Source organism: Fusarium oxysporum, chromosome 2, assembly GCF_000149955.1.
Source record: "Fusarium oxysporum f. sp. lycopersici 4287 chromosome 2, whole genome shotgun sequence".
NCBI classification, from domain to species: Eukaryota; Fungi; Ascomycota; class Sordariomycetes; order Hypocreales; family Nectriaceae; genus Fusarium; species Fusarium oxysporum.
In genome coordinates, this window is record NC_030987.1 from 5,022,063 (window position 1) to 5,032,373 (window position 10,311).

A 10,311-nucleotide genomic window follows, 5' to 3' on the forward strand; every position below is an offset into this window, starting at 1 on the left:
ATGACACGGTCAGCGGTCTGGACGGCCCATCCAGACCTTACTTGGAAAACCTGCCGAATATTGTTTGAGATGTTGCCGAGTTTTTCACGGATAAGGGTTCGGATGGCGTAGTTACTCTGAGCTCTGGCCGGAGCGCCGGCTTCTAGACGGATGAAGACACAGAGGTATTCTCCCGGTAGGGCGATGGTCGTTGGTTGCCCCTGGCAATAAGGTGGATCTGTTTGTCGGCGACGTTGTTGTTAATGGATTAGATGACCACAGGCTGTAGGGGGCGAGGCAGTGGCAACGCTGCTGTAGGTGGACTTGGAAGCAGGCCCGGTACTAGAGAGCTCTCGACTCCAGGAGTCAAGGAAGCTATCGGCAAACTGTTAAGCGAAACGTCGTTGCAGTCCGGTAGTGAATTGTTAAGCAGCTTCTTCAAGCTTGGCGCAGAAGGCCTGGAAGACCGCCAACTTGGTATTGTACTCCTCTACGCGTTCGCGCGCGAGATCATTGGCTGATTCGATGATAGAGTATCGGTAGGTGGGTGTTACCTGTGGGTGGGTACTGCATGGTAAGTGTTGCACTTACTAGTGGAGTACATTGTGGGAAGTCTAAATCGACTTTGCTAAGTCACAGTCTCGATCTAGAAGACTTTCGTGTATCCATCTCTTGCTGTCTGAACCCCGGTATCACAAATCCTTGCTGCTTTTCTTCTGCTTGTACGCGGCACCCAAACCTCACCCGCATTTATCTTCTCCTAACGAGCTTCTGCCGGTCCTGGATCGCATCCTCTGGTTGGAATGAGTATCGCCTTGCATAATGGGCAGTTGACATGGTGTTTTTGGAACCAAAGGTCGATGCATCTTATATGGAACAGATGCTTGCATTTCAATTGCCGGATGTTGTCTTCATCCACTAGGACTTCGAGGCAGATTGCACTGCAAAGACGTCAGTATCGTGAGGAAAGTTGCATCTTTTGCAAACGCACCAAACCTCAGCTAAGCTGGTCTGGGTTGAATTCCATGTTCCCTGTCTCTTAAACTCCTCGACGCGCTTGTACTTCTGTGAAGGGTTGGCGTCATTAAGCGATCGTAGATCCACCGTCTCCCTCGGTATCGTGTTTGTACTCTCGACGTCTCTCTGGGGATGGCGATTTCTTCGTAGTAATCTCACTAAATGACTTTTGTTTATCAACATTAACATGGAACGCATGAATTTGGATGGAGCAACGTGCACAATGATGAATAGGAATGGGACACCTAGGATGAAGCTGAATACCACTAGGAACGGTATCAAAACCCCTGACGTTGAAGCACCGTTGTCGCTCGGCTGGGCCGGGTTGCCTGCGATGAACCCCATGAGCTGTTGTTGTTCGCTTATATCCTCGTGGTTAAATTCTGGCCGCGTTCAATGGATATGTTGAGACATTATTGATCTTATTGAGACTGTATGACTACAATGGTCTGATCTGCTGGGTGGCTGGGCTGTGGATATTATGTAGTGAGCCGTGCTCCTCAGACACATGTAACTTAGACCTTTCAACAACAACACCGATTATTTCCGCAGTATTGTTTCATCAGATCTAGTCTCACTGATATATCAGGTGGTTGCAACAGTGGTCCCCGATGACATGTCGTGCTGAGGCATATTGAGGTCAGATCAAATATCACGACGGAATCATGGCTTCATGCCAAGAATATGCCAAGTTCTTGAAGGGTTGATGGTTGCCACCCAGCGTCTGAGCGTATCGTCAAAACAGTCGCCACAGCCTTGGAAGCTGCCACCCTTTCAGCCAGCATGATGAGCGATTGGTATGTTGCCTAGAAAAACCAGTCACATGCAGTCAACCTAGACTGATGGTCAAAGTAGTCTGACCATTCACAACACAGAGGTCGCCGTACGAAACCAGGCGGACGGCTTTAGTATCAGTTGGCTTGATCAGGCTGTTAGCAAAGGAGTTCGCCACGACGTAAATGGTGCGGAGACGCTGCTAATGTCGCAAAATAATAGCACCTGGGCAGAGAAGTGGCAACTTACCCTGGATAACTTGTGGATCCGGGGTGGCATTTGTGGGGCAACTCTCCCCTGTAAAAATTCTTTCTTGGCAAGCACTGTTAGTGCTGCGCTAGCAGCGGGAATTGTTAGACATTACGTGTATTCGGTTCATTGATGTGAATTGGTGTATTCATGTTGTGTTCTGTTAAACTCTGCCCCTTTAAGGCGTCGCCATTTTAGCGCGTAATCTGAAGCATCCCTGCTTGCACGTGATACCCTAGCACTTATTCAACAGGAATTTTCACAGGCCACACGACCACACAAAGCTGCGGGGATGCCATCGGCTCCCTAACAGCAGCTCTCAGAGAAGGAATTTTGGAGAGTTCGCCTTCTCTGGCAAGCCTTTTGTCGGATCTAATGGCGGCACCTCAGAACCAGAACGCCTTAGATATCGGAAGACGATGCTCGCAGCATCGGTAATGACATCCTTCCGATCAACGATGGCGATTGCGATGGGGTTTTCCCCTTTGAAGGCAAGTGCACCGTCGGCCTCTGATCCCTTTCCCAAAGTTTTTCCCTGCCGCCACGACACTCGACTACGGGCTACAGCTTGGTTACTTACCGCGCCAGCAGATGTAGCGATGCGCGAGAGAATTCTGATTAATGGAAAAAGTCGACAGATTGTCCCTGAACCCGCCGACGGGTGACGGGCTTGATAACCCCAGCGCCTTTTGTGCCTTTGATATGCTGGATAGTGTTGTCTTTTGTCCCTTTTTGCAGAAAATGCCTTTTAGAGGGGAGGTCTAATTTCGCTTCACGAATAACTAAGCCTCCCCAACCCAATAGCATTTTGTAATTAGATCATAGATAGATGCCCTTAGCTTAGCACGTCCTGTGCCCCAGTAGGGGACTTTTCGGGGCCGTTGGCCCCTCGGACGAAAAATATACATACATATATTGCCCCTCTAAGCGGATTGCCTGGCGTATGGCCTCAGGACGAAAACTAATCAAATCAAATCAAATCAAATCAAATACCATAAAACCCCAGGACGCCGAATGATGAAGTGGGTAAAGTGGGTACTCGGCCCCGGGTGCCCATGTACCAGTCGCCCTTCCTTGCGAAGTGGAATCTGCATTAAACTTCAACCCACGAACTCGGAACAACGCAAAGCTGCAAGAGACGTGATGATTACTTTTCGATTGTACCATTTTGAGGATTTCTGAATAGACATACTATGAGCCATTTGAAGATGTTAACCCGCTGTCGTCAAGATGTACGAAGCAATCGCACCCATCCGCTCACTTGTAATCTTCAACGATATCCTGAGCAGCTCTTTCCCCACTTCCGGCTCTTCTTTTTGAATCTTTGTCCACTGGTCTTGATCCATCCGCCAGACCACACAATCTCTTTCCACAACAGCCGTCGCTGTCAGTTCTGTCTCCGAAAAGAAAGGCAGCTCGCCACATGTCGTTCCTGCCAAGATGCTCTCGCACAACCTGCCTTGTGGCAGGTGGTATTCCGCGCGGATGATGCCTCGCTCGACGAGATAGAATCCGTTGGCTTGTTCTCCACATCGGAAGATATTGGTGCCGGCGGGGTACTCTCGACGTGTAAAGTATAAAGTTGCTGGGAACCAGAAAACCTCGTTCTGGTCGCTTAAGCCCTGGAAGATCTGGAGCATGAGGCGGAGAGGCTCCTTGAAACTCTGCCACTCGGATGGACGCTGAACCTCAACACTGGTCAAAGCATCGTGGGCGACCTCGGCGAGATGGTTGCGGCGAGGTGAGTTGAATTGGGAATCAAAGGAGGATAGACTGGAAGTCTTAGCTGGAGGCACATCCAAGTGTTGAGGGGACATGCGCTTCAGAGATTTCAGCTCTTCCTGTCTAGCATAGAGAGTCTTAAGGAGCTCGTTTTCGCAGCTTTCCAACGCGGAGTTCAGGCTAGGCAGCATCATGACTCCGATGCCATCGCTTCCCAATCCGGCCGCCCTCAAATTCTGTCCAAGCTGGTTCTCAGCATCCAAGCCACTCAAGACAAGAATCACGCCTTTATTGTCGAGCAGCCGACTAATGGTGTTGAAAACCTCCCCCGCAGAGAAATCGTGCCCGGTAACATGCCACATGTCCAAAATCAAGAACTTGATGGGATGCTTGGCGAAGGTGCTATCATCCAGGAGACCCCGAACCTTTTCTTCTACACTGACAATAGTGCCAAAGAAGAGATAGCCCGTAAGCTTGACGATATAGATTTGCTGTCCCGCATCATGTAGATAATGATGCTGTGATGGGTTGCGTCTCACGGTAGATGTGACAATATCGCCCGAGTAGTTTCCGCGGATAGCAGACACTCGTGATGTCTGCAGAACGAGCGACACAAAGGCCAACAGGATGCCGACGCCAATTCCTACCACGAAGTCGTGAACACTCATGACGAGTACAATCACGACTACGGTAAGGTACTCGGACAGTTTGAGCCTCTTACGGGGGAGCCAAAGAGCTTCAGCCAGAAGCTCAAAGCCGAGGTCATAGACCAAAGTGCCCACCATCATAACAGGGATGAAAGCAATGAGAGATGGGCCGACTACCATAACTCCGAAGGTTGCTGCTGCCAGCATGTAGCCAGCAAGGCGAACGTTCCCGCCCGACCGCATGAAAAAGACGGTGTTCGCATAGACCAAGTAATTCTGAATGCTGCCAAAGCAACCGGAGAGGAAGTTGGAGTAGCCATGAAGCCTTAGCTCCTTGTTCAGATCAAGATGATCCTCGCCACGGTTGAGAGCCAAGGCAGGGACGTTGATCGGAACGTGCAGAAAGCCGAAGAAGGTCAAGGCGAGCATGGCGGGAATGGTTTCTGCAACAGCGTCCCAGCGGACAAGCTTGAACTCTGGGCAAAAGTCAGCAACTCCAGTAGTTGTAGAGGATACAGACGATTCAAGCTCACTATAAAGTGTATAGAAATACCACCATGGCTCATCAGAAGGAGGGCCTCGGAAGATCCAGCCATGGTCGCGTAGAACATCCACGTCCAAGGCATCGAGTGCAAACACAAAGAAATAGAAGATTAGGGGAATCGCTAGAATAAACATGGACAGGAAAAACTTGGACGTGATTTTGGACTGGCCATAAAACAGAACAATGGCAAACACAAGGGGTGTTACCCAGAGGGGCACAGTTGCAGGGTCTATTAGTTGCTTCAACGTGTCGAGGTCGTACTGAAGTCTGCCATTGAGTCGAGCTGAGACCTCGAATCCGGTTGCGACAAGGAACCACCCGACGCCGCCAATGCAGCCAAGTAAGATATGTCTGGGGATAAATCCCACCACATAGCCAACCTTAAACCGTCCCATGAGATAAAACACCAGGCCGGTCATCATGGCGCTGAGAGAAAATGACATAATAGTGGTGGCTATCACGGCATCCGGGTTGCCCTCCCCAACAACTTCAGTGATCTTCGCGGCCATGTTGTGGAAGAAGGGAACCACCTCGATCTGGGTGATGTTGGTCAACTGCGAGAAACGAGCAGAGGAGGCAAGTGACTGACCAGCTCAGAACCAACTGAACCTTTGAATATGCTTCCGGATGAGAATGTGATTTGCGATACAATAGTACTGACGTAGAAAACAGAGATTCCAGCGGACCCCAGATGAGAGAAAATCGGCCTTCCCAAAGGGAAGAGAACCATGCCTGTTTGCAATTAGCAAGAGATTCCAGTCTTCCAAGGTCAAGGAGACATACCGTATGATAAAGCATCCAAGATATTAAGCAGAAGACCGACTGCGACGACCGGCAAGCACGAGACTGGTGTAAGCACACAGTTATGCCAAAGTGCTTTTCGATCCCATCGGCTTGGACTGACAGCAACTGCAACACCATAGCTCATCCGTTCTTCCATCTTATGCCCAACCTCCACCAAATCACTGATCCATGGGCGTCTCGCTTGGGGTTTTTGTCCCTCGAGATCCGACATGTAAGATCTCCTACCGCCCGAAGTAACCCGTGAAAGTAGAGGATTGTGCTCTGACATATCGTGTGTAGAATGGTTGGCCCGACGTTGCCCGGTCCGAGTTTGATTATCATCGCCATTGTCATCGTAGTCGGAGGCATGTGGTTGGTCTTGTGCAATCGACCGGGCAGGTGACGTCTTGAGCAGGTTTGACAGCACCGACGGCAAGGCGGGCGCTTCGACCTCACCATCTCGGCCCTCTGGCGAAGGTGGCTCGGAAACTCCGGCGATGGTTTGAGAAGAGTGCGCATGCTCGACCGTGGATACATCGTCACTGGCTTCGGGTTCCACAGATTCTTGGAAAGAAATCCTGGCTCGTTGGAGGAACGCCGGGCCCTGTTGGGTCTGTCCGTCTGACAGCAGATACGTCGCAAGCTCCATGGTGTCTTCACGGACAGTTCGAGCATTATGAACGCTGTCGACAGGTACTTTGTTAAAGATTGGGGATTAGCAGAGCTCGGACAACGTGAGAGCTTGTGCGCGCCCACCTAAGCTGTCTCGCACGAATCCGTGGGTGAAGGATCGGATCGGCTCTCTATGACCTCGGGCAGAGGCAATGTACAACGGTCTTGAGGTCGCAATAGGGAGAGGAGAGCCGTGGATCTGGTCCTGTGAAGGGCTCGAGGCACCCCCCCGGTGCAATTGCGGTTGATCGCTCTGTGAGAGCGAGCTCAAAGTTCTCCTCCGCCATGGAGTGAAGGCCAGAGGCGACGACATGGCTTGCACTTGGGTAGCCCGCGAGGCTCCTCCAGGTGGGATGGAGTAAGCTAGCTGCTATTTAGTATAACATCAGCGCGGAGCAAAGGGAGGAAATTCCGGTCTAAGGAGAGTAAAGGGTTGCTCAAGAGATTCAATAAGTGGGCAGGGAATGAAAAAATTAGAATAGATTTTCCAAGGTCCCCGTCTGGGCTGGGCTCACAATAAACTGGCGCTGGATGGTAAGTGTTCGTGGGGAATGGGAGTGACGAAACTCAAATGGCCGTCGCTTGCCTATGCTTAAATAGGTCGTGCCATGGAACAAAGCTTTAAACGAAGTCAAATTCAGTGCAAGTCCAGCGGCATGGGCCCCGCAAGAGAGCTCCCAATGCTCCCTATGGTGGAATCGCCTCCCTCGTACCATTCTACTAACAGGTCTACTCCTCCATAACTACATTGCCAGTGTATTAAATGCAGGTTGGTTACTGCCTGGAGTAGTTTTCGATAGAGCCTTGAGGGGCCTAGCCATGCGCCATGCAAGCCATCTTTTGCCATGCTTCGGTTAGTGCGAAACCACTAAACAACCGCCATGACCATTTGAACCCAAAAGTGCAACCCATCCAACCCCATTCTCAACGTCCCTCGAGTTCGCCGGGCGGGTCGAGCCTGAAGTGAAGTAATAATGATTGCTAGGTAAGCAAGGTAAATGGCTTCAGCGAAAAGTTAAAAAGGGTTTTTGCACCTTGTTAACCTAGCTTATGCAGATATGCCTGCGCGTTGAGCCGCTTGACGTCTCCATGACGTAAATAGAATTGGCAGTTCTCCGTTAAAGTTATGGTCCTTTGAGGAGTTCAGTGAGTTGTGATTGTCGTAAGATCTGCAAATCACGCCGCACGTACACGTACTCTGTTTGAATTTCGCCAGCGTCTTTGAGCGCTGTTACATCAATGAACAGATCTCAGAGCGACTCCATGCTCCGTGTCAAATCAAAGTACGTATACACCGCCAATAGAACGCCATACCACTCTCGTCTTGTGGACTCAGACTGCTCGTCGCCGTATCGCCGGGCCTAGATGCTACTCCCGTGCTGGAAGAACCTGCGGCGTCTCACACCTGCTGGCCGCAGATATCAACCACACCCGCCCCGTTCCACACAAACTCCTCCAGCTTGTCTGTTCGTGTCCGGCGATATGCTAGCAAGCACCGCTTGTTCCGTCGCATCGTTAGGGGATTCGCCGGGAGTGTGCAGGTGACGGCTTAGTCCTCGTCAGGGTGGTCATCAATTCAATTCCATCAATTCGGTGTCAACATTGAGTTGCGCTGAGAGCTTACTCATCATCTGGCCCGTGGAGTTGAACCACCGCATCTCCATGTTGGGTTGATGGCGTTGAATGGAAAAGGTTGAAGCAAAATACATGCGTCAACCCCCTCGCTCCCCACAACACCCATCTTGCTCCCGAAATCTCAGTCATTCTCCTCTGCTTGCCATACGATGCTACTTCCAGCCTCTCCTGACACATCTATCAACGCGTCCGCGGCCTCAATTAGCCCACTTCGCACCCACGACCTCAATGTTTGCGTAATCCCTACCATACTGGCTTCCAGTCGAGTTCGAAGTGGTGAGACCATTTGCCCAGCAATACTAGACAGTCGCTCGCACTCTGCGGACATGGGTGGGATCGAGAGTACATCGAGAGCCATTCGTGACTAGCCGTGGATAGTCATTCCGTCTCTCCCACCAATATCGTAGCGGATCGGCCACTAATGGATCGTGCTTCGCGTCAGGATTGTTGTTTATATTGCGCAGGGGTGCTGAGTAAAAATATTTATTGAACTTGATTGTTAATTATTGAGATGAGAGTTCTTCTCAGGTGTATATCTCTAAATGATTTCATCTAGGACTTTGAACTCTAATCTAGGACTTTCAGACTGTTGGTCTGAATCCTGAAGGGAAGCAGGATCCCCGGATTTTCCAACATAATCAGAACCTGTTGCAGTTTTTGCCTTTTTCGTTTCCTCTAGAGACTTATCTTCTATGATGTCTAAGCCCACTGAGCTCAAACCTCAAGGCCAGGTCGCCTCCCCGACCGAGGACATAATTGAAGAAGGCGATTCCCAGCTTTATAGCCATCCAGATGAGCCGCGTCGTGAGGAATGGCGTACAAGTATCATAGGTTTGTTCTCGCTCCTTGGTATTATGAACAATTGATTAAGTATCTGGTAGTGGTTCTTTGTTCTCCATTCGTTGTCATGACTACCTGGGGCTTTACAAACTCCTTTGGGTCGTTCCAAACCTATGTCACTGACACATTGAATCGTTCGCTGTCGACGATTGCATGGATTGGCTCCACGCAAATATTTTTCCTTCTCTTCCTAGGCACAATCACGGGGCGTCTCACAGATACCGGGCACTTCAGAAAAGTGTTCTTCGCAGGATTACTTGCGACTGTTGTCGGCATTTTTGCATCCTCATTCTGTCATCGATTTAAGGAATATTTAGTCACTCTTGGCATTGCCGTGGGTGTGGGTAATGGGTGCCTATTTTGCGCAATGCTCACTGTTATGTCCTCATATTTCGATAAGAAACGTGCGATAGCAATTGGAGTTGCTGCGTGCGGCTCTGCCTCGGGGGTGGTTAGTTTATTCGGGGATGGCGCGTCAGCTTGTGCCATCCATCGGATATCCGTGGACGATGCCTGCGATCGCCCTGATCCAACTCGCTCTGCACGCTGTAGCCAACGTTTTTCTACGTCCGGGGATGCCCAAAAAAAACCACTTCCAAATTGATCGACTGGTCGGCTTTTCGAAACACAAGCTACAACCATTACGCCGCTGCTTCCTTCTTTGTAAGTGAGCTACTAGCCTACCTACCTTTCTTTTTTTTTTTTTTTTTTTTGTATGGGCTTTTAGCGCGGCGCTATCAAGGTCATGGATCAACCCACGTTTTCTAGAAACAGCCTTCTCAGGGTCAGATACCCTTGAAATATGGACATAAGTTAGTAATAGGTGAATTTACTTTAAAATTATAGTTAGTTCTCGAGATATTTCCCTAACCCTGAGATTGACCTAGTTTTTGTTGTGGTTTACCCCAGTTAGAGTCTTACCGAATTTTCTCTAGTTTTTCTCTCAAATTAGCCAATCAATAAAGATTGCCGCACCCGGGTGCGGCGGTTATGTAAGCGTTCATCGCCCACGAAACAACTGCGCGCAACGTTCAAATCTCAAGATCCAGAACGGCCATGAATTCCTAATTATCTATCTAAGTATAAATTCTGCGGCTCTTTACCGTTCTTCTCGACCGCCTCCCAGACCCCGCGCATGCCTCTTCTACTAGAAAAAAGATTACTTTCCATCTCTACGGTTACCTAGGCCTCAACCCAGTCATCTTCTGCCTTACTCCAATCTAGGTAGGTCATCATCTCCTCTTTAGTCCAGTCTCTAGATCCGGTTGGCATCATACATCACTTTCCCATCTGCTTCCAGTCAAGGCACCATTAGTAGCTCGCCTTATCATATCATAGAGGCAGATCCAACGCCTTCCAATATACCTGGTTAGTTTTAATACTTCCACGAGGCTAGGCCTGGTACCAAGCATCTCAAGCAGCAACATATCTCTGATCAATAGCCTGTAG

The 10,311-nt window shown here is 49.8% G+C and overlaps 2 protein-coding genes across 2 annotated transcripts; both read right to left on the reverse strand.

Moving 5' to 3' along the window:
- Positions 1-1,667: 1,667 nt before the first annotated feature.
- Positions 1,668-6,700, reverse strand: FOXG_15879 (uncharacterized protein; the record flags this gene model as incomplete). The annotated part of the gene is made up of 8 exons (XM_018395988.1): positions 1,668-1,802; positions 2,020-2,067; positions 2,600-2,633; positions 2,930-2,980; positions 3,171-3,210; positions 3,281-5,524; positions 5,716-6,398; positions 6,546-6,700. The coding sequence occupies 8 exons, from the start codon at positions 6,698-6,700 to the stop codon at positions 1,668-1,670; spliced, it is 3,390 nt and encodes a 1,129-aa protein (XP_018256500.1).
- Positions 6,701-8,143: 1,443 nt separating this feature from the next.
- Positions 8,144-8,350, reverse strand: FOXG_22242 (uncharacterized protein; the record flags this gene model as incomplete). The annotated part of the gene is made up of 1 exon (XM_018402641.1): positions 8,144-8,350. One exon carries the CDS (start codon positions 8,348-8,350, stop codon positions 8,144-8,146), a length of 207 nt encoding a protein of 68 aa, XP_018256501.1.
- Between the last annotated feature and the right edge of the window lie 1,961 nt (positions 8,351-10,311).